This window comes from Ursus arctos, unplaced genomic scaffold, assembly GCF_023065955.2.
Source record: "Ursus arctos isolate Adak ecotype North America unplaced genomic scaffold, UrsArc2.0 scaffold_32, whole genome shotgun sequence".
Taxonomy (NCBI): Eukaryota; Metazoa; Chordata; class Mammalia; order Carnivora; family Ursidae; genus Ursus; species Ursus arctos.
In genome coordinates, this window is record NW_026623008.1 from 30,203,430 (window position 1) to 30,227,328 (window position 23,899).

Consider the following 23,899-nt stretch of genomic DNA (forward strand, 5'->3'; position numbering starts at 1 on the left):
CATCAACAAGTGAGCATGGCTATGTTCTAATGAAACTTTATTTATAAAAACAAGTGGCAGATTAGATTTGGCCTGCAAACTGTACTTTGCCCATCCCTCCTCTAAACTTAAAAAAAAAATCACCAGTGAGAAACAGCTGTATTGGATGAAGGAGTAGAAACAGAAATAATTATGGGGTCGTGGAGAGCAGAAATGGCTACAATAGGAAAGAATGAATTAACAGCAACTGAAGAGTCTCAGACTCTTAGAAGTCTCAGACATCTAGTGGCTTCTGAGGTTATACAGCCTAGCTGATGGCACAGTTGGGACATTTCTATGGGAGAAATGGTAGAATGACAATTTCTACTACTTTTTAGGCTCTGATTAATAGTAAACTAGAAGTATACTAATCAGTACAGTAGGACCATCTTTTAGGGACTTCTACTGATGGGGCAACCTAAGTGGCTTATCACTTAAGTTATAATCAGATAATATGAAATGACAGCTAACGATATCACAATAGAGGTAATTGATAAGATGTGTGATATATACACTGTCAGTGCTATATGGTTTTAGATGAAATAGGGAAGGCTTTATAGAGAATCATAACATGAGCTGGTACCGAATGGAATATCAGGATTTAGCCTTTTTTTCCTCACTCCCCGACCATCTTGCGGGGCCAGCCCACACCTAAGGCAGGAAGACAGTGACTGCAAAGAAGACAAAAAAAGCCACTGGAGTTGATCTCCTCTGGGGTCCTAATCAGTATGAAAAGTGGAAAGTATGTGCTGGGTACAAGCAGACTCTGATAATGACCGGACATGGCAAAGTGAAACTGGTCATCCTCATAACTGTCCAGCCTTGAGGGAAACTGCAGTAGAACGTTGTGCTGTGTTGGCCAAAACTGGTGTCCATCACCACAGTGGCAGTACTATTGAACTGGGCATAGAAAGTGCAAGGTACTACGGAGTATGCACACTGGCTCTCATTGATCCAGGTGATTCTGATAGCATTAGAAGCATGCCAGGACAGACCGGTGAAAAGTGAGTCATACAAGATGTTTTCTTTAATAAAACTGGCCAGAACTTATTTAGAAAAAAAAAAAAAAAGATTTGAGTAGGTGGAGGGTAATATTTCAGAGGTCAGGCTGTGAGGTTAATAGGCTTGGATTTGAATCCCAGTTTTATCACAGATTACCTGTGTGACTTCGGCAACTTACCTTTGCTGAACAGAAGTTTACTGATCTGTAATGTAAGTTTTTGTTAATGGTAACAATCCTCAGAAATATTTTGAATGATTAAGTGTCGTTACTAATAGTAACAACATATATTATGGATTTGTAAGTTGATAGGGATACTGTAATGAAAAGCCAACATTATGCTCTCAAAAAATACCAGATAGCAGGTGTGCAGAGAATGAAACTAGTGTGGTGTGATCAAGGATGAATAGAGTAGGTACTTTAGATTGGGTCATCAGGCAAGAGCTCTCTGAGCAAATGAATTTGAGCTGACGCCTGAAGGACAAAGCCATCCATGCTGAGATCAGTGGAAAGACCTTCTAGAGCTTTCTTTGTGTCTGCAAGAAACAGAAGAAAGTCCAGTGTGGCTGCAGCACAGCAGGAGAGTGTTATGACATGAAGTGTGAGACACAGGCAGGAGCCAGACCACATAGGCCTTGATAAATCAGGATGAGAGCTTGGGTTTTATTGTAAGTTTGGGGGGAAAAGCCATTGAAGGTTTTAGTGACATGGTCTGGTTTGTAGTTTTTAAATATTGTGGGTTGCTCTATGAAGAGATTGTAGTGGGAGGGCAAGAGTAGCAGCAGGGTGAGCAGTTCGGAGACTGTGGCAGTGGTCAGGGCAGAGATAGGGCAGCTTAGACTAGGACAGTAGTAATTCATGCAGAGAAGTAGATGCACTGGGGATATGTTTCAGAGATAGAGTTGATGAGATTTACTCACAGATTACCTGTGAAGGAATTGGGAAAAGGGAAGCATTAAGGGTAATGACCTAGATTTTTGGTCTGAGCAGCTGGATGAATGGTGGTTTACTGAGATGGGAAAACTGAGCGAAGAGCAGGTGTGTGGGGAATGGAGTTCTGTTGGATGTTACATTTTGAGGTATCTATTGAACACTGTATTAGAGTTCCTCAGGCAGGAGTTAGCTCCGAGTAAGCAGTCTAACCAACTGTGGCTAGTTGAAGCAGGAAAACTCTTATTGAGACAGTCTTTAATAGCTCATAAAATCACCAGGGAAGTTAAGTTTACAAGCTTGGGAAATGGGCTGTTTGTTCCCAGGGAGATGAGCTCAGAATTTCGCTGTAGAACCAGTCTGATTAGGACCCTGCTGTTGCCTCCTGCTGTTGAATTCAGCAGTTTGCTCTCTTAACATCCCGCCGCTAGCACCCATTCCTCACTGCCCTTCTTCTTTGCATAATTAGCTAAATCTTCAGAGTCCCCAGTGGGTATTTCTGACTGAGCCAGGGCATGGGCTATGTGCCAGGAGTGCTGGGGACACAAATATCTGGCCTTTTAGATTTCTCAATAGTAGTCTCCCATAACACTTACATGGTGAGAAAGTCCCTGAACTCTGAAAGGAGAATTCAACACTGGGCAGGGGGAAAAAACACACACACACACACAAGAATATAAACAAGTCTGCATTATAGACATCCTTGTGGAGATGTACAGATGGCAGGCAGTTGGATTTACGAGGCTGGAGTTCTAGGGAGAGGTCAGGGCCAGAATATTGATAATAAAGCATCTGGCACAGAGATGGTGTTTAATACCATGGATGGGAGCATTTAGAGAAGAGATGGGGCTCAGGTTGGAGTCAGCAGGGGAGGAAGAGCCAGTAACAGAGGCTGAGGAGGAGAGACCATTGAGGTAGGAAGAAAGCCAGGAGAAAGTGGTATTTCTTTTGAGACAGGAGAAGAAAGTCTTTCGAGGAGGGAGTGGTCGGCTGTGTCAGATGCTGTTGAGAGGTGAAGGTAAGACGTCCTAAAACATAAAGATACAGATGGCAGTGCCTTACATTGGTTTTCAAAGTTCTCGTACCTCACGTGGTCTCATCAGCCCTTTCGGTAAACACGCATTATGCAAATTACATGCCAGCATAGTGATACAGAAAGCTTATGGTCTGGGGCAGGGACCCCTAAGCTTTAGTGACTGTAAGAATCTTCAGGAGGGTTTGTTGAAAGACAGATTCTGGGACTCCATTCCCAGGTGTTTTAGTATGTACTTTTAACAAGCAGCCCTAGGTGATTCTGGTGTAGGTATTCCTTGGGCTACACTCTGAGAAATTTGGACCAGTGGGAGATATTAAGACATTAATTTTATTTTGTTTATAAGCGTACAGTCTGCCTATTTCCATGAATAACTGAAGGCAGCTTTTAAGAAATATTTTTATTTAAAAATTAGAATCAGAGAAGACAGAAATGAGAGAGAAGTGTAAGACATCTGAATGATACATAGCTTTCCAGATGTTGAGGTCCTGTACCACTGACAAAATTAGACCACGTTTGGCTCTTCTAGGCAATGAAACCAAAAAATGAAAAAATAAAATAAATAAATAAGCTACTATTTATCAGAGCCTTCCTAAATTCTAAACGTACTGCCAAGCATACTGCCATAAATGTAGAGTATATTGTATCCTAAACTTATTGCTAACCATACTTTATATTAGAAATACGAGTAGATACAAAATACATACTTTCTGCGAGACATCTCAAATTCTCAAGAGAAACAAATGTTTTATCATTTCTTTTAAAAAATGTATATAAGTAATAGTAGTAGTTTATGGATCAGGCTGTATATGAATTGATTTGCTTAGAATTTCTCATGTAGTCTGTAATCCAGCTCAATGAGGTAGAGGTTAGCCTCACGTCATAAACAGGTAAATAAAGCTTAAAGAAATTAAGGAAGTTTCTTACATTTACACAACTACTACATGGCAGAGCCAAGATTTGAACCCAAAGTCTGCTCTTAACCACACAGGTCCCTGTCACGGTGTAGAACATTTAGAAAATAAAGAAAAATATAAAGATGCAAATAAAAAATCAACCATAGTTCAGCTCCTGTTAGCCACATACTGTTAGGTATATTTTTTTCCAGTCTTTTTAAAAACAGCTTTAACCTTTTCTGATTATAGAAGTATACTTATTTTAAAAACCCTTGAAGAGTATAAAGGAAGGAACAAAAATCCATAGTTCTAGAAGCCACTGGTAAACACTTCAGTATTTTGAAATATGTCTTCATAGGCTTGTTTTATGCTTTTCTATTTACATGTACTTTTTTTTCATGACAATAATGGAACCTTATATATATGAAGTATTATATCCTTCACAGTATATTGGTGAGCTTTTTCCTATCTTGTTAAGATTCTTCAAAAGTATTGCTTTTTTTCTGGCTCTTTAAAATTCCATTTCACAGCTCTACCATAATTTAATCATTCCACTACTGTTGGATATTTAGACTTGACTTATTATTGCTAGAAAGCTGCAATGAGCACAAGTATTTGTTGGCAAGACTATAGGAAAGCAGACACTCTCCACTGCGGGTGGTGATTTATGTTGATTTAACAGTTTTCTTTAGGTATTAAACAGTTTGAAAATGTTAATGTCCTTTCCAGTAATGCAATTTCTAGGAGTCTCTCCAGAGGACCCCAGACTTCTTAATTATTTTCCATGCTTTGAACTGTCTTTTCCTTAGGATCTAAACGCTCTTCCCACAGCAATGCTTATTTTTATGGCTTCTTCAAGAACAAGCGAATAGTTTTGTTTGACACTCTACTAGAGGAGTATTCTGTACTAAACAAAGACATCCTGGAGGAGTCTGGCATGGAACCCCGCAAAGATGGAGAAGGGGACAGTGAAGAAATAAAAGCTAAAGTTAAAGTGAGTTCTTCTTTTCCTAAGAGACCCTGGCTTAGTTTTTATAAACAGTTCCTATGACAACTCAAAATAACATCAGTTTCTATGTAGTAAGTGGTAAATTCAAGGAGACTATCAAATAAGAACCCCATGGCCCCTTTATAATTCTGGTATTTGGGAGAGATTATCACTATTATTACATGCTAATTACCTTGCAAGCTTTTATAGAATGTATACATGAAAATTGGAAGCATAAGATAGGAAAATTCTTATGATTATAAGCTATCTTTAAAACAGGGATGTTGTATATATTCCCTATATGTTTATGTTCAAAGAATTCCACCAGACAGGATAAAGAGAAGATAAACACCTGATTTTTAGATCATTGAGACACAGTAATAATAGGCTTTGGCAATGGAGAGACTTGGATTTGAATCGTGGTTCTGTCATTTAATAGCTGTGTGTCCTTGGGTACACTCCGTAATGTGGTCAGTTTTCTTTTGTTTGTTTGACAAATATTTATGAAACACACATTCTGTGCTGAGATACTTTGGCACTAGAAGTGCAAGAATAAAGAGGGGAAGCTTTGTTCTTAAGGTGCTTATGGTCTGAAGGGGAGAAAGTCATCGAAGCCCAGTATAATAGGATAATTGTAACAGTAAAGCTGTGTATCCTGGATGCAGTGAGAGCACAAGAGAAGACATTTCTTAAATCTGACCTGAGTCTCAGAAGCTTTCTCTGAATTCTTTCCTGGATGAGGTGAGCTGAGGCTGATAAGCAAGATCTCAAGTACCAAGACTAAATGGGGGAGAAGGGACAATGGTAAGAACCAACACAGATTGAATCAGAAACAGCTGCCAGTATTTGTATATGTATGGGAATGTGCTATTGGCTTTGGTGTCATTCAGAGATGATTTTGGATCTGTGTAACTCTGGGCAAGTAAGTTAAGTTCTCTAAATCATAGACTACTTAACTAAAAGGTGATGCTAGCAGGGTTTCTCACCTTGACACTGGTCACATTTTGGGGCAGGTAATTTTTGTTGTGGGAGGGTATCTTGTGCATCGTAGGATGTTTTAGCAGCACCCCTGGCCTTTCTCACCTTTCTCACTATATGCCAGGATCAGCTTCCCCTACCCCCAGCAATTGTTACAACCAAAAATATCTCCAGACATTGCCAGATAGCCCTGTGGGGAAGTGCTTGGGGGACAAGATCATTCCTGGTTGAGAAACACTGTTCCAAAGATGCCTGCCTTTTAGGATTGGTAGGATTAAATGAAACAATATAGGGGAAGGAAATAACTTGTACTCCATTTTATACATTCTAATTACCAGAAAATAACTATTATCTTTTGAATATCCATTTTGATCTTAAAAAGATAGTCAAGTGAAGTGCCTAGCCTGTCATAAATATGTGCATGAGACAAGATTCTGTGAAGGGATGAAGTAGCATTGGGAGAGGGCTAACTGCTTTGATTTTGCTTATTTTTGAAATGGGGTTATCCTGCCAGTTAGGATGTTGGAATAAAAGTCACTTTGGTCTGACCAAGCATCAGGATTTTAAGCTCGGAAGAGATCTTAAGGTCATTTTATCAGTAGGAAAACTGAAGTCCAGAAAGGGTAATCCAGTGGCGGCACTGGGGAAACACGCAGGTTCAGCAGGTCAGCCTGCTTAAGAGGTATCCACATACAGGGGTGCGGGGATAGGGGTGGAAAACATAGCCAAACCATGACGTTTGTTAGTGGTCCATTGATTTCAAACAATATAATGAAGTTACTGACCTTTAGTATCTAGGGGAACATTATTCTTAGGCTTAAATCTTACAAAAGATTAGATAGTCTTTAGAAGTGTGTTGAGTGGAGTTTGAGTTATTTTGCTGACTTCTTGAAAAGCCTGCTTAATTTTGTTGATAACTACAAATTTTTAGCATCTAGGTATAGGTTACATGACGAAGTCCTGTAATTAGACGTAGTCCTGCCCTGAAGAACCTATAGTAGAGGAGTCTAGCCTTGTCCACAAATAGCCCATAAATTAAAGCAGGGTGTGGTAAGTAGTGGCTGCAATAGTGTGGCTTTTAGAAATTAAGAAATTAATGAGAATTCTAATACACAGTTTTCTTAAAAGGGAAGATATTTGACCTAAGTAGAATTTTGACTTGGGAACGGGGCTTTTCAGGTTGAAGGTATGGAATGAATAAAGCTATAGAGATTTTTAAAAACTACATGCTGGCTATTCTAAAACTAATGATTATGTGGATTTTTATAGATGGGGATAGAAAGGTAGACTGGGACCAGTTTGTAAAATTCTTCCTGAAGACATCAAGCGGTTGTTTCCTGTGGCCTGGAAGGTTTACATTCATTTGGGTAGTAGAGAAAGCTTGCTTTAGGAAGATTACATTTTGGTGGCAGCATACAAGATAGAGCGGACTGGAGGTAGGGAGACTTCTAGGGGCCTACTGCACCAAGATAACCAAGATAATGAGGGTCTGCACTAGAGTGAGAATCAGAGTAAGTGCAAGAGTCACAGTAAAAGATGGATTTAAAGGACCTGGTGATTGCTCTTGTGGGGAGTGAAGGAAGTCAAAGATTGACTCAACACAGAGAAAGACAAATACCATATGACTTTGCTCATACGTGGCAAAACAAATGAGCATGGGGAAAAAAAGAGGCAAACCAAGAAACAGACTCTTAACTATAGAGAACAAACTGATGGTTGCCAGAGGGGAGGTGGGCAGGGGGATGGGTGAAATAGGTGATAGGGATTAAGGAATGCATTTACGATGAGCACTGGGTGTTGTATGGAAGTGTTGAATCACTATATTGTACACCTGAAACTAACATAACACCATATGCTAACTATACTGGAATTAAAATAAAAAACTTCATAAAAACAACAACAGCAAAGATCGACTCAACACTCATTAACTGTAGTGCTTTCTAGTGCATGTGCCATACTGTTATTTTAGGTAGCATAGCAGTATTTTAAATTTGAATAGTTATATATTTATTAAGGTATATTAGGACAAGGACAGAACTAGCATACCAGCGATTTCATGAATATAACCATTTAGGACAAGGCTAAGTTTTAAAAAGTGAATTGGTTTAAAGAAGGCTGTTGAGTCAGTTATCACACGGAGAGCACACAGTTGTAGCAGAAGTTTAGGAAACAGTGGTTTATCTTCACCTGCTACTGAATGCCTACTGTGTACAGCGCAGTGGGGGGTGCAGAGACGGTTTTCAATCTGGATGAGGTAGAGAAAATGAAGCGTTGCATTTTTAACAGAAGTTTAAAGAAGAAAACTAAGTGATCTGAAATCCCTCCTCTCAGAGCTAGTAACATTTTGATGAATGGCTCTATACTGGTTATTAACATTTTAAAAGATGTTGAGGAAGCTTAACTGTGGGCTTTTGCCCTTCTGGAGACAGAGTATTTGGAACAACCTGTCTTGCAAGTAGCTTGAGTAAAAGGAAAAGTAAGACTATAGAAAAGCTGCCCTGTTGTAGAAGAAAAGAAGTAAGTCCCAGCAAGTGCTAGGTTTATGTGTAAGTCTTTTCAGTTAAGAGTACTAGAAAGGGCACAGGCCCCAGAGATGCGGGTTTGGGCTTTACCCTCTACTCACTAGCAAGATGATCTGAAGCAAGACATTTTTTAACTTGTCAGCTTCCTTTTCTTCATCTCTTAAATGAAGATAATGCCCCCCGTCCTGCCCAGTTTGGTGGTGTTGGGATCAAACAAGTCAGTGGGTGAATCTTGTGAAAAAGAAAGTGCTATAGAAAAGTAAAAGATGGGGGCGCCTGGGTGGCACAGTCGTTAAGCGTCTGCCTTCGGCTCAGGGCGTGATCCCAGCGTTCTGGGATCGAGCCCCACATCAGGCTCCTCCGCTATGAGCCTGCTTCTTCCTCTCCCACTCCCCCTGCTTGTGTTCCCTCTCTTGCTGGCTCTCTCTCTGTCAAATAAATAAATAAAATCTTAAAAAAAAAAAAAAAGAAAAGTAAAAGATGTGTGGTAGTTCTCTGTTCCTTTACATGAAGTTAGTTTGGGAAGTAAGGGAAATCCAGTGTTGTCCAAGAATCTATCACAAGGAAGTAAGTCTCCTTTGTGAGGAAAGTGACCCTTGTTTAAGCTCTCGTCATTCCAAATCTTTGTGACTCTGTGGGCTTCCACACAGCATCCTGAACCCAGCCACATGCCAGGACACGGAGGTCTGTGCTGTCTAGTAGAGAGCTGGTGGTTCTGTGAAAGAATTCATAGTTCATATCGGGAAGCTGGCAACTAGTGAAAACAGAAGCCTGAGGACCGTGTTACTTTATCTACAAGGAGGCTGCTGATAGCTGCCTTACAGCCGTGGAGCGTCGTGAACAGCATGTGGAATGTCTGATAGCATCCCGTGTCTGCCACATAGGCCATTACTGAGTGGGAGCTATTACCATTATTATAATTATTATTAAATAAAATAGCCATATTTTTGCTTATTATGAAAGCAATAGAAAAGTTAGAAAACATGAATAATCCAATTGACCATAAATATCTTACTGTATGTATTTCTCATCTTTATAAACTATCATTTTTTTCATCATTCTCCTCCTATTGGGTATATGGATTGTTTCCAATTTTTTGCTGTTAAAATGTTCTTGTAGTGAATATCTTCATATGTGAATCTTCGCTCTTAATTTCCCCCTTAGATTATTAATTGGTGCTTTAAATTGGTACTCTTAATGGCCCTGAAGGTACAGATACACACGTGTCTCTCTGCCTTTTAAAGAACTAGGTCAGTTTTCTCATTCTTTTCTTCCCCTACCAGATGTGCTCTGACCTAAATTCTAATATTTGAAAGGAAAAGAGATAATAAATGTCAATACTATCTTGCAAATCTCCTTATTCTCTTTCTCATGTATCTACCCAGTGGAATTGGGGAAGGAGGGGAAAAGTGGTAGAATAAATCTGGCTGCTTGTGTTCCCATTAGGTTGCATTTTTCTAAATTGTATAAAACAAAATCAGTTCCACATTCATCTATTTTTTTGTACTTCACCCTTTTAAGTAGCTTCAGTTTATTTCAAAACCCTTAGCCTTCACTTTCGAGGATGTATATTCTCTAATTGGTGCAGGATACTGTGTGTGTCAGTAGATGAAGCTTGTTTATTGTTTGGTTCAGATCTTTATATCTCTTCGATACTTTATTTGCTTGATGTTTCAGTTATTAAAAGAGGTATGCTAACTTCCTTAGTATGATAGATTTGTTAAAATTGATATATTCCAAAGAAATAGTATTAGGCACATATAAATTCACAGTTAATGCATCTTCCTGGTAAATTGAACCTTTGACCATTCCTTGGTGACCTTCTTTAATAATGCTGTCAAGTCATCTTTTTTGTTTGTTTGTTTTTAAAGATTTTATTTTTAAGTAATCTCTTCCCCCAGTGTGGGGCTCAGACTTACCACCCCGAGATCAAAGGTTGCAGGTAGGGACAGAGGGAGAGGGGCAAGCCGACTCCCCACTGAGTGGGGAGCCCACCATGAGCTCGATCCCAGGACCCTGAGATCATGACCTGAGCCAAAGGCAGATGCTTAACTGACTGAGCCACCCAGGCGCCCCTAAATAAAATCTTAAAAAAAAAAAAAAATGCCATTCCATTATGTTGTAGCTTATTTTGTTCCTGTTGAAAAAGTCTGCTCTGAGCTTATTGTCATTTCTTTATAGTTCTTTCTGGTTGTTCTTAAGATTTCTCTTTGATTTTCAGGTTCTGCAGGTATGGACTTCTTTATCTCAGTCCTACTTGGGATATATTGTCGTTCCTAAATCTAATAGCTTAGATCTTTCCTGAAGTTTTGAGAATTCATAGCCAGTTGTACCTTTGAGTGTTGCCTCTCTCCCATTCTCTCCAGTCTGCCTTTCTGGAATTCAAATTAGATTCTTACACTACCTTATCCTGTCTCCCACAAGTGGTAATCACTCTTTATTTTCTTTTTGTCTTTCTGTTCCAGTGCACTGATTCTTTCTCTAGATATATTTACTCTAGTCTTTAGCCCATTGTGTTTTAATTTTAAGCTCTATTTGTTTCTTTTTCAAATCAGTTTGGTTGTTTCTGGGTGTCTCTACCTGTTCCTTCCTCATGTTCTTAGATCTCTTCTTTGTGTAAAGTATGCTTTTTAAAATACTTTGTATCTAACAGTTCCATTATCTAAAGTCTTATGGAGCTAATGGTGCTCTTCATTGTTTCTGCTCTTACTCATTGTTCCATCATTTTTCTGAAGTCTTTGGCAGTTTTTGTTGTGAGCTAATAGTGTGTCGCAGATTTTACTCTTTAGGAATCCTGAGGGGTCTGGGTTCAGGGTACAGTCCTCAGAGGATTTGCATTTCCTTCTGTCATCTGTCCCCAGTGCTACCAAACCGGAAGTACTTTAATCTCTCAGCTTGGGATTTTTCTGGACCATACAAATCGTGATTTTGAATTTTAATCAGAGGCTTTTTTCCCCACTTTAGGTAAGACTTGACACAATTGGGTGATTTTGCCACCGTATTTTTTTCTAGCGCACTCTTTGACTCAAGAGTATAGTCCTTCATGGATTTGTGCGAGGGATCTCAATTTCAACTCCTCACCTTTGGCTTTTCCTTACTTTCTAATGAACTAAACTATATGTCTAAAAGGATATTTTTGGGGCTCCTGTGTGGCTCAGACAGTTAAGCGGCTGCTTTCGGCTCAGATCATGGTATCAGGGTCCTGGGATCGATCCCCAGGTCGGGCTTCCTGCTCAGCAGGGAGTCTGCTTCTCCCTCTCCCTTTGCCCCTCTCCCCACTCGTGCTCTTTCTTTCTCTCTCAAATAAATGAATAAATAAAATCTTCAAAAACAATTTTTTAAAGGATATTTATAACCTCTTAAGCATTTTTAGAGGTCTGAGAGTTTTTCAGACTGTCTAGTTAGTAACATTGCCAGAAGCAGGTGTCTAGTGGTGGGTGTGTACGTGTTTGTGTTGATGAGTGAATATGTGTGTGTACATGGGTGAGTGTGTATAAGATTAAATTGTTCATTGTGTCTTGGCACTATTTACATTGAATCTGGGAAGTTTGTGAACAATTTTATTTGGCTTAGGAAGCATATGTCATCATTGATATGACCACCTGCCATTTATGTTTAATTATTTTGCAGTACTGTAATGATATGCAAATGGTTACACATGTGTCCACTAAAATTATTTTATTTGATTGATGAATATTGAGTAATTTACTTTTACATTCATAGTTGTATAAAACTTGAAAGCACAGGTTTCTGGCACCAGACTGCCTGGCTTCAGATGCCAGACGTTGGCTGTGTGACCAGAGGAAAATTAGTTAACTTCTCTGTGCCTAGATTTTCTCATCTGTAAAGTGGTAGTAGTAAGAATATGTCATATGGTGGTTGTGATATATAAATGAGATTATTAAGTATTTAGCACAGAGGGCCTATGTTTGTAGTCATTGTTTAATAAATGTTAGCAATTTTTGTAGTTATTTTTTTCACCTTCCTGGCCCAGTCTTCATATGTGTCAAAGGGGAAAAAATTAAAATTTTCTCCTTATGTAATGTCTGTTTCTTCCATACTGCTTTTTTTCTGGATCTAGTCTTCCATCTTAACAGCTTCCCTCATATATCTGGTAATTCTTGGTTGTCTACTCCTTGGTAAGAGAATGGGACTAAAAACTTGATTGGAGTCTCTGAGCCTGTCGCTAAGGTGTGTTCGCTTTGGGCTTCACTGTTGGCTCCCCTGGGTGGGTTCTTGCGGGGCAGCACCTGGTGTTAGTATTCTCCAGTCTTTCCTGGTGGAGTGGTCGGGAGTACTCTTTTGATCTTCTACCTGGAGGGTAGTGTTCTGGGAGCCCGGTGCGGGGAGGGGGCTGGGTCAGGAGAGAGCCCTCAGTATTCAGCTTACCCTACCTGTAGCTAACCAGATACGAGGTCTGTTGCTAATGCACTCTAGCCCCCCCCCCCCCCCGCCCCCATGCCCAAGCCTCGGTTGAAAGGTTCTCTTTTGCCCTATCCAGAGAGAATAAGCTTTTAGGCTCCTGCCACGGTGAGGGAGGAACATTTGCCTTTTGGTGTGGAGCTGGAGAAGGAATCTGGAACTTTAACCACTTCTGAAACTACTCTTACTCTTACTCAATTCTTACTTTAGGGCCTTCCCCCTTTCTCCCAGTTCCAGAAGTACCTAGTGTTGTTAGTGCCCAAGCCCATTGCAGACTGTGTGGTGTAAATCAGGCTGGTTCTGTTTGCTCCACTGCTGGCTTGTGAGTCAGCTTTCTTTAGTCTGCTAGGTTTGTTCATTTGCCCATCTGCTTTCGGGCTTCCAAAATGTTGCTGTTGTCACTTCTCATGTTTTCCCCATCCATGTGGGTTTATATTTTTTTAAAAAGTCCCTTGACTATAGTTTTATTGGGGATTTTGGAGGGAGTAACATTAGTTGTGACTTGTGAATGTTCTTTCTGCCATCTTAACTTAGAAGTCTTGATTTTTTTTTTTAAAGATTTTATTTATTTATTTGATAGAGACAGCCAGCGAGAGAGGGAACACAAGCAGAGGGAGCGGGAGAGGAAGAAGCAGGCTCCTAGTGGAGGAGCCTGATGTGGGGCTCGATCCCATAACGCCGGGATCACGCCCTGAGCCAAAGGCAGACGCTTAACGACTGAGCCACCCAGGCGCCCCTGGAAGTCTTGATTTTTTAAATGGCAATTCATGGTGTATTGGGGGGGGATCATAAGTGCTGTGTGTATTTGTAGATAATTTGGAATATAGGAAAGATATAAAACAGTTAAACATCACTATAATTGTATCATATAGAAAAAACTGCTGTTAACATTTGATATACGTCCAGTTTGTTTTCTGTATTTGTGTGTTTTTATATACACATTCACATTTTTTCATAATTGGAATCATTATTTTTAGTTTTGTATCATGTTTTCTTCACCTAATAAACCATTTTCCCATGTCAGAACATAATTTTGGAAACATTTCTAAAGGGTTTACAAATATGGCTGTCATATACCTTTGTCATGATTTATTTGAATATTGTCCTATTGATAAAGATTTATATTTTTATCATTCTTTTTCCTAATCCAAATTAGACTGTAAGCTTCATGAGGTCAGGGGATGTCTGTCTTGTTCATGATTCTTTCTCCAGTACTTAGCCCGGTGTCTACCGTGGAGTGATTCAGAGACTTTTAAGTGGATGAGAAGTTTTGCACAAAAATCTGATTGTTTTCTTTAGTTAGACTCTAAGAAGGGCTCTTACTGGGTTAAAAGGCATAAACTTTTTGAAGGTTGTAATAATTTATTTTCAATGTGTTCTTTGATTTAGAATAAGAAACAAGGATGTAAAAATGAGGAGGTGCTTGCTGTACTTGGCCATGAACTGGGGCACTGGAAGTTGGGACACACAGTCAAAAATATCATTATCAGCCAGGTAAGTTGGGAGTGACAGTTCTCTTTTTATGGCACCGTAGTCAAAGGAGAAGTATGGCAGGCTGGAGAGGTGGCTTCGTCTCACGGCTCTCCGACTTAGTACTTGTGACCTCAGGCACGTTCCATAAGCTCTCTCCGTCTCCTTCCCTTATTTTTTTTTTTTTTAAGATTTTATTTATTTATTTGACAGAGAGAGGCAGCCAGCGAGAGAGGGAACACAAGCAGAGGGAGTGGGAGAGGAAGAAGCAGGCTCCCAGCGGAGGAGCCTAATGTGGGGCTCGATCCCAGGACTCTGGGATCACGCCCTGAGCCGAAGGCAGACGATCAACGACTGAGCCACCCAGGCGCCCCTCCGGCTCCTTCCCTTATTGAATGGTAATACCCCCAAGGACTGAGGTCAGAGTAAATGAGTTAATGCATGTAGAGAGTTTGGAGTGGCATGTGGAAGCGGTGAGTACTGTGTCAGTGTTCAATGCTGTTACCACCGTTGTGGCCACCTCCAGAGTCACTCAGCTCTAGGAACTGCGAAGATCAAAAGCCGTGAGCCTTGATAAGCTGGACATTAAAATGCTTTCTTCTTGGGACGCCTGGGTGGCGCAGTCGTTAAGCGTCTGCCTTCAGCTCAGGGTGTGATCCCGGCGTTATGGGATCGAGCCCCACATCGGGCTCCTCCGCTGGGAGCCTGCTTCTTCCTCTCCCACTCCCCCTACTTGTGTTCCCTCTCTTGCTGGCTGTGTCTATCTCTGTCAAATAAATTTAAAAAAAAAAAAAAAAAAGTTAAAAAAAAAAATGCTTTCTTCTTAAACTTTTTTTCTCATTTACAAGCCACTATACATCTATTGAAGAGAATTGCAGTAGCTATAAAGAAGAAAATAACAATTCCTGTCACATTCGTCCCCTGGGCTGTAAATCAACTCTCTAATTGTCAGGCTCCAGGTGAAATAGCACTATATCCTGTTGACTGGTTCTGAGCAGGAGTGGCCTTACCCGAGTCTGAAGTGGGTGTTTTTGTTTTGTTTTCATGTCAGACGGGTAATGTGCTAAGGCTGTAAGAAGGTTTGAGGGAGGCAGATGTCACACAACAGCGTAAACATCCAGTCATCAGACTTATGAACTATAAACGGATCAGAAGTAGGTCTTTGTATTTTTTTAAAGGCCTGCCGGTTCTGGATGATGGTCTACATGGAAAGACTTGTGAGCCCCTGTGGGCCCTTCCTCTTGCCTTGCATCTTTCAGTAAAAAATGAGGTCCTTGGCTTGAAGCTAGTTGTATGGATAGATGGCAGTGAGTAAGACAGTAAATAAGTCCAAATCCAAGTTTGAAGTATTTAATCTAGGGCACCTGGGGGGCTCAGATGGTTGAGTGTCTGCCTTCGCCTCAGGTCATGATCCTGGGGTCCTGGGATCAAGTCCCATGTCGGGCTCCCTGCTCCTTGGGGAGCCTGCTTCTCCCTCTGCCTCTCTCGCTCTGTCTCTCATGTATAAATAAATAAAATCTTAAAAAAAAAAGAATTAAAAAAAAAGCATTTGGTCTAAAGAGGAAAATCACTGCTGCTTTCATGAAGGAAGGGGCCCAGTGGAATCAGGCTACCACGAGGTAGTGGGCCGGCCCCTGCGGTGTGGTACCTGATCCAGGGTGGGGTTGACTGCCCCTTCTGATAGATTGTGCACTCAGCAGATCCAGTGGGGGGATGTCTGGGTTGTTGACTAATGCATTGGCTCTACCCCTGGCACCTTGGCCACTTTGTTCAAGAGCCCTTGAGCAAGTCCTAGAGTGGCTGGAGAAAGAAGCTGACTGTCACCCACAGAGTAGGTATCTTCTCTACCTTACCGACAGCCTCCTTTACTGTGGACTCTTAGTGAACATTCACATTGGACCAAAGTGTTATTATACTCTGGGCTATTTTTTAAAGTTTTTCCACATGCCTCTTTTCTAGATCTTGTTACCCATCCTTCAGTTCATTCCAAGGCCCTGATCATTCAGCCAAACCATTATTTGCCCACTGCCAGTGATTATATATTCTTAGCTCAGGCCTTCTGTCCTTCCAGACTGAGTGGGCAATGAGATAGACTACCTAAAGTTTCCCTCGCTGAGAGCATTTCCTTCACCGCCGTCTTCAGGAACAGCCCCAAGTGATTTGTAATGCCACAGCAGTCCACTTTCAGCCGGTGCCAGCGTATTGTGTTATTTGTAAAATGGGCTCAAATTTTTCATCCTCAATTAAATGATTATAGGGAGCTCCCCATGAGTAAGGGTTGATTGAGGGGTGGCATACTGGGAGTATGAGCTATTTGCTCACTTAACTTCTCTCTTCAGGACATCCTTCGTTCCCACTTGCCTATATGCCACTTAGACCTGATGTTGGAGTGTGTCAGGGCATACCCGTTTCCTGGCCAGGTGGATCCATTCAGGAGGGCAGCTCAGACTGCAGGATCCTAGTGTCCCACGGTCAGGAATCGGTCTCTCGTAGGGCCCAGTAACAAACCAAAAGTTGTTTTTCAAAAGGCAAGTAGTCACTTGACATAAATGGCATGCATAGTTTATAATCCTAGGGGCCTTCCCTGTGCGTGAAGTTTTCTTGGAGCTTGTCATGTTGGACTCGCTGAGTTACAAGGACTGAATGGTAGAGCTGTTTGTGCTTCATCCTGGGCCAGCTGGCGAACCTTACGCTAAGCCCCACTCTAGGCTGGTAGCTTTTGAGTCATCTGGCACATGGTTTGGAGCAGCACATTCAAATATGGTACCTCTGGCCTCCAGGATCCTGACTGCCAAGGAAAAGAATGGTATTTGTTCTTCAACCTCACTCCAGTATCCCTTTACTCATATTTTGGTGCAGACTTGATTTTTTTTTTTTTTCTCGTTTATTGTTAAAGATACATCTACTTTTTTCTTGGACCTAACTACTCAGTACAGCTCCAGTGGTCCCAAAGAGTATTCAAGGGGATCTTGTTTTTTTTGGAGCTTCTGTATCAAGGTGAGGTGGAAGACCTCGTGTCTGATTATGATTTAGTGCAAACAAAGCCAGAATCCATTCTAGCCCTTTAACTTTTTACAGAAGGAAAATATTCCATTGCTATTGGCCACTTCAAACCCTCAGTCATAGGAGGCTCCACTTAAGCCTGTCCTTACAGAAAACTACACAGCTTAGACATTTGGGGAAATTTTATTTTTCTTTCTAGAATAAAACTATAAAATTACCTCAATAACCTTTTCTGTGATTACACTAACACCATTCTTAGAATCACACCATGATGTCTGATTCTAGTTTTTTGGTGCTTCTGATCCCACAGTGATATCACCTTAGTAATAAGTTAGAAATTTTGTGTCTTTCTTTCTAGATGAATTCTTTCCTGTGTTTCTTCTTGTTTGCTGTATTAATTGGTCGAAAGGAGCTTTTTGCTGCGTTTGGTTTTTATACCAGCCAACCCACTCTAATTGGGTTATTGATCATCTTCCAGTTTATTTTTTCACCTTACAATGAGGTAATGTATAATCGTTAGAATTTATCTCACATGTGCCCTTGCATTTCAAATCTAAAGCCTTTAGGATAGTGAAAAAAGAAAGAAACAAAACTATAGTTTTAACAAGTAGATGAAACAAAGTCTTTTAGTCCCTAGATTAACTAGCCCGTCTAAGAAAGTAGCAGAAAACCCCAAGCCCAGATGAACAAATGCTTGCATACTGTTGACAGGGGGAAAAAAGTAGAGGACTAGACTTCAGTGCTAGAAACCTTGATCTAACGTGTACCTCAGGGACTTGGTAGATGGAGATTAACTATTGAAATGCTGTGTCCTAGATCACATATTCACCAGTGCTTGGCTGAAAATCTTCTGTGTGAGGGAATGAAGCAATGATAGTTGAGTATATGTATGGCTAGATATGGGAAGCTGTGTGACACTGTTGCTCTGATCTGTTCTCTGACTACCCATTTCAGAACAGCCTTAGGGGTCCCACCACAGGCCCTTTAAATCAAAACTGCGTGTGTTATGGTAAGTGAATTTTAAGAACAACCGCTCAGATTGCTCAGTCAGGGGACTCCATGCAGATGGTAAGGCACAGATTAATGAGACTATATTAACAAATCTGATGATGGCAGCATGTCATGATATTTGGTAAATTAAGTCAAATTAAGCCAAGAAATAATATTGGGGATTTTGAGATGTCTCCATTCAGAAAGATTCTTTCTTTGAGACAGGTTATAAAGATTTTAAGATAAACCAAATGAATCCTGTTTCTCCATTACAAAGGAGGAAGAGGTTAGGAAAGAAGAGTAGAGAGGACTACATCATATTTGCATAGCATTGTCCACATTAACTAACAAAGTTTTCCAGAGCACCGAGATTTATTACCTTTAAAATCTTTTTTTTTTTTTTATTGAAAATAATTATAAAAATGCCTTATGCAGTTTGTTACTGCTTAAGGAGGTTATAGAGACACTTTTTTTTTTTTTTTTAAGATTTTATTTTTAAGTGACCTCTACACCCAGTGTAGGGCTTGAACTTACAACCCCGAGGTCAAGAGTCACATGCTCCACTGACTGAGCCAGCCAGGCGCCCCTAGAGAACGCTTATGAACGATATTGCCATTTCTGTCTTCTGTCACAGTTCAGGCATGCCTTAAGGACAGTGAACTATGTATACCAAATGACCCCCGCTGCTTTTTCAGCAGTTATGCTATTTATTTAACTAATTTTTTTGTCTCTTCCTCACTGTCAGGCTGATAATCCTACTACTCTCAATGTGACTTTGCCTTACATCATTATCTCTGTCTAGTTTTCATCCTTAACTTACCCTAGATGGGGAAATTGGATCATCAGACTCGTTAAGGGGCGGTTACTAGATTCTGACTGATTCGTAGGGTCCTGTTCGAAGGCTAGGCGTGCACAGCATTAGTGGTCATGCTTTGTGGCAGCTAATTTAGCTGTGCAGGGGGTTTTGTTTTGCTTGTTTGCTTCCTTATACTGAGTGGTTGAGTTCACTTCAAAAACCACCTAAATAGGGGCGCCTGGGTAGCGCAGTCGTTAAGCGTCTGCCTTCGGCTCAGGGCGTGGTCCCGGTGTTCTGGGATCGAGTCCCGCATCGGGCTCCTCAGCTGGGAGCCTGCTTCTTCCTCTCCCACTCCCCCTGCTGTGTTCCCTCTCTGCTGGCTGTCTCTCTGTCACATAAATAAATAAAATCTTAAAAAAAAAAAAAAAAAAAAAAACAACAACAAAAACCACCTAAATAAATGTAGGGCATGAGAGTAATTCGAAAAGTGATTAATCTGCAGAGATAATAGCAACTGTTTAAAAAATCTTAGCCCGGAAGATTTGTTTCAAAAGGACTAGATATTTAAACAAAAAACTTCTGCTTAATGGCAGTGTTTAAGAAGGCTTGATAGGAGGGACGCCTGGGTAGCCCAGTTGGTTAAGCCACTGCCTTCAGCTCAGGTCATGATCCCAGGGTCCTGGGATCAAGTCCTGCATTGGGCTCCCCACTGAGCAAGGAACCCCCTTCTCCCTTTGCCTGCCACTCCCCCTGCTTGTGCTGCCCCCACTCCGACAAATAAAATTTAAAAAAAGAACCCAATATGACATTCTTTCTTTAAAAGAAAAAAAAAGGCATGATAGGAAAGAGCTGCTTTCTTGGAAAGGTTGGGAAAATTGCCCTATTGAGAAGAGTGTAGAAACCTACAGCAGAGCAGGAAGGTGCAGGTATAGTATCTGCATAGGTTTTTACTTATGTGTTAATAAGAGAGTCAAAGAGGGGCATCTGGGCCTTCGGCTCAGGGCGTGATCCCGGCATTCTGGGATCGAGCCCCGCATCAGGCTCCTCCGTTGGGAGCCTGCTTCTCCCTCTCCCACTCCCCCTGCTTGTGTTCCCTCTCTCCCTGGCTGTCTCTTTCTGTCAAATAAATAAATAAAATCTTAAAAAAAAAAATAAGAGAGTCAAAGAACACTTGAAATCAGATAGGTCGATAGGGACCAACCACATAATGATTCTATCCTAAAAAACTATTTAAGATATAGAAAGAAATTGCAGGCAGAATTCCGATAATAGCTTTTTGAATATGTGTAAGAAGGTATTAGGAACTCCCAGACTATTTTGAAGCTCTCTGTTTGCCAGTGGCAGTGAGAGGCACAAATGAGAGACTTTTTTTTTAAACTTATTTTTTGTTTTAATGCTGAAGTATTTTAAGGTAAGAACTGGAATTCGTGTCATTCATCCTGAAGCACTCCAGTGTGCAAAGAAACTGTTTTTCCCTCAGAAATTTATATTTCCAAATGAAATCTGACTCCTTTGTAATGATCATCTTCAGTGACCAGACGTGTGTTCTGTTAATGCCGCCATAGCTCAGAACACTGTAGAAAATTCAGTTTTGAGGTTGTCATTAGAGGCTGTAGCCTCTTACGTGGAATTAGTGAGCAAGAATATGTTTTTATAGAGAAAGAAAGAGTCTGAATGGAAATCACCACGACCTAACTGTGACGCTGAGGAAGGTGGTGTGCGTGGTCTGTGGAGCCCCCGAGACTCTCCGTGCCCCCACCTTCTAGCTGTGCGACTCCCACCAAGTTAATTCACCCTCTGAACGTCGCCTTCCTCATCTGTGAACCAACAGTGAGAGTAATTACTATGTGGGGTTGTTGGGGAATATGTACAGTGCCTACCTCAGCGGCTGGCACATGGCAGATTCTTAAAAATTAGTCTGGTTTTGGTCAGAATCACATTCATTGGTATATACATCTGTTTCTAGTCTGTTTGCTTGGGGCGGAGGGGAAGCTCGAATTATAATTCCCCACCTTAGGTTCCCTAAATGTGAGTGATCTTTCTTTGGGCCTGCTGTTTTCTCTTATCCTGAGCTTAACTCCCCTCAGGCCTTGCTCATGCAGCCGACAGGGGCAGCAAAGAGGGGGCAGTGGTTAAAACCCTTCTGTTTACTTTTTCAGGTTCTCTCTTTCTGCCTAACCGTCCTAAGCCGCAGATTTGAGTTTCAAGCTGATGCATTTGCCAAGAAACTTGGGAAAGCTAAAGACTTATATTCTGCTTTGATCAAACTGAACAAAGATAACTTGGGATTCCCTGTTTCGGACTGGCTGTTTTCAATGTGGCATTATTCTCACCCTCCGCTACTGGAGAGGCTGCAAGCTTTGGAAAACTCAAAACAAGACTGAGGTGCCCAGGGTCTGCGACTGAAGACATTTCTGATTATTTCTGTCCTGGCAGCATGTTCCAGCTCTTGATGTTTTTAAAGTTTTTTTTTTAAAGGGAAATTATTAAGTACAGAAAAACCCAGATTTAAATACATTTAATATCTCATGTCAAAAATGATTTTAATAATCCATTTCTTAAAACACTGGACGAAATTTTGAGGCTTAATGTTTTTAAAGGCATGGTTTTATCTTTAGCGTCTAATTTGCCATTGACTTTTAAAATTATCTGAGAAAATACAAAACTTGTTTTATTCATACACTTATATGGACTCTGCATATAATGTGTTCGGGGGCATATGTTTAAAAGAGGAACACCACCTCAGAGTCCTCTGTGTGAGGCAGAGACAGTGGTCCCAAATCATTGTGCTCATACCTAAGTCGAGATTTGTTTTTGCTTTCATGCCTTCGTGATCTAACGTGGCCAATCAGTGTTTGAAATAAGGACAAAAATAATCGGTAAGGCTGATGTTAATTAAATGAAAGCAGTGAGAAATACGTTCTGCTGTCCTACCGAATTTCTTGGTTCCCTCTCTTGCTTCACACTCACCAGGAGCTTCTGATAGTACTTTGAAGTTAGAAATTATGTTGAGAATGTTTTAAATCACTGGGTTTTGTTTTTGTTTTTAGGAAAATATCAGTCTTTATCTTTCTACCTGGAACATAGGGTCCCATTAGGGGTAGACTAGTATTTTTCAGAACATTCAGCTTTTTCCTCATTTATACTCTTTTATCCAAAAATAGTACATCCTTTCACTAAGCAGAAATTGCCCTATTGAACAGGTTTTGCTATTTTTAAAGTGGCAGAATGTGGAAAGAAGAAAGGAAATGTTAAGAGACATAAGGGTGAAATACTGATGTTTCTCTTAAGGTATTTCAGGAAAAAAATACAGTTTTATATCTCTTTCAAGGACAGAAGACTTTTAGTTTTTATTTTTGTAATTGTTGTCAGGAAGTCATAAGTACTCTTTAATCAGGCCCGGTTCCATTTTTGAAAATTACAGTTCTTGACGTGCAGCTAATTTTTATTTTCAAAACAAATGTCATGAAAGATTTCCAGTTTTCAAAGCTGTGTGTTTGGCTGCTTCAAATCTCTGTCCATTTCCGGAATGAGAACTGACTTTGGGCCTAGAGCGCCCCCGCTCTGGTCATGTTTCCCTTTCGGGCGTTTATTCCAAAGCAGAAGCAACTGTGCACCTTTGGTCTGTCTGGCCGGAAAGTCTTACTCAGCTCATCTTTGGGTAATGTCTTTACATGGAAATACAATAAAAACAAAGGTCTAGCGTAGCACTGCATTATTTATTTCCCTACAGCTAAAGAGGAGCAGTCTTTTGCTTTTATCCAGCATCCTTTATCTGTGAATTCACGCTGTGATAACTGCCTTTCCTTCCTTCTGTGCCTTTCAATACCAATTTCAGTTCTGCACAAGTGAAACATTAAACATTGCCAATGCAGATTGATGGACTTTGTCTTTGATTTGACAAAACTGTGTGTCATTTGTTACCTGGATATGTGTTTATTACCCCAGAAGAACTGAGGGCTAGTCATGAAGTGTAGGAAGAAGCAGCCCCACCGCTGAGTGACGTCAGCGCCACCCTGTGCTGCACCCACACAGTCCTCTTGGGGGCTGCCTCCTGCTCCACTCCAGAGCGCCACTGGCTCTTGATGTTTCCTCAGAAGCTTCGTTTGGAGCCACTCCTCCATTTCCATCAGCTCAGATGGTCCTGGGCCTGTCTGGTCTGCTCCCGGCTGCCTCTTTGGACTCCTTTACCCGTGGCAACAGTAACTAGCTTGTTAATATGTGATTGTTTTGACCTAGTCCCCTCCAGTTTAGGGATGGCAGAGGCCTAGGGATGGCTGGACAGTACAGTAGGTTTCTGAGATACTGACCAATCAGGGGCAGGAGGAGAGAGGCCAGCCAAGGAAGGAGATGGCACTCTGTACCCTAATACGCAGTGGATATGCAGGGGGCAGGACGAAGCAGATCCAGGCCTTGGGTGAAAGGGCATGACCTCAGCAGTGTTGATCTGTGAATCGAAGGTAGAGTCTCCACTAAGGTGGAGTATACACTGCCTTTGTCTAACTCGGCCCTTCGTGGAAGTCTGAGAGCTTCTAGTAAATTTTACCTCTGTTTAGGATAGGAGCAGAGTTCCGAGGATTAATTCAATAATTTTAGTTCCAGTGATGGTGCCAGCTTGCCCTTGGCGTTTTTAGTCTCACTGTCATCCTTAATCCTTTGTGTGGTATTCCCCTCCCTGAGGAAGCCTCCTTCTGCTCAGTCTTCTTCATCAGTCCTTCGGATTTCTCTGCACATACATGCTTTATGTTGTTTTGAGTGTGTTATCTTCACTAGCAGGAAGCTTACTTAGTCCTACCTGAAAGCCTTAAGTTCTGTCCTAGGTGCTATACAAAGAAAATTACAGGGAACTTATA

The 23,899-nt window shown here is 41.0% G+C and overlaps 1 protein-coding gene, 1 non-coding gene and 1 pseudogene across 3 annotated transcripts in view; 2 read left to right on the forward strand and 1 right to left on the reverse strand.

Moving 5' to 3' along the window:
• The window catches only part of ZMPSTE24 (zinc metallopeptidase STE24), a 39,326-nt gene extending 16,404 nt beyond the window's left edge, over window positions 1-22,922 (forward strand). Inside the window, exons 7-10 of one of the 2 annotated variants that reach the window (XM_026516565.4) lie at window positions 4,687-4,871; window positions 14,177-14,281; window positions 17,619-17,762; window positions 21,206-22,922. In XM_026516565.4, the coding sequence (XP_026372350.1) occupies window positions 4,687-4,871; window positions 14,177-14,281; window positions 17,619-17,762; window positions 21,206-21,430 (659 nt within the window). In that variant the 3' untranslated portion in view covers window positions 21,431-22,922. The remainder of the gene's footprint in view (window positions 1-4,686; window positions 4,872-14,176; window positions 14,282-17,618; window positions 17,763-21,205) is intronic. The other variant, XM_026516566.4, reaches the window with a different exon arrangement.
• LOC113268587 (60S ribosomal protein L30-like) lies at window positions 478-4,013 on the forward strand (annotated as a pseudogene).
• Window positions 15,303-15,406, reverse strand: LOC113268649 (small nucleolar RNA U13). Its single transcript, XR_003321184.1, has one exon. It is a non-coding gene; the product is annotated as a small nucleolar RNA U13 (small nucleolar RNA).
• Window positions 22,923-23,899: the final 977 nt, after the last annotated feature.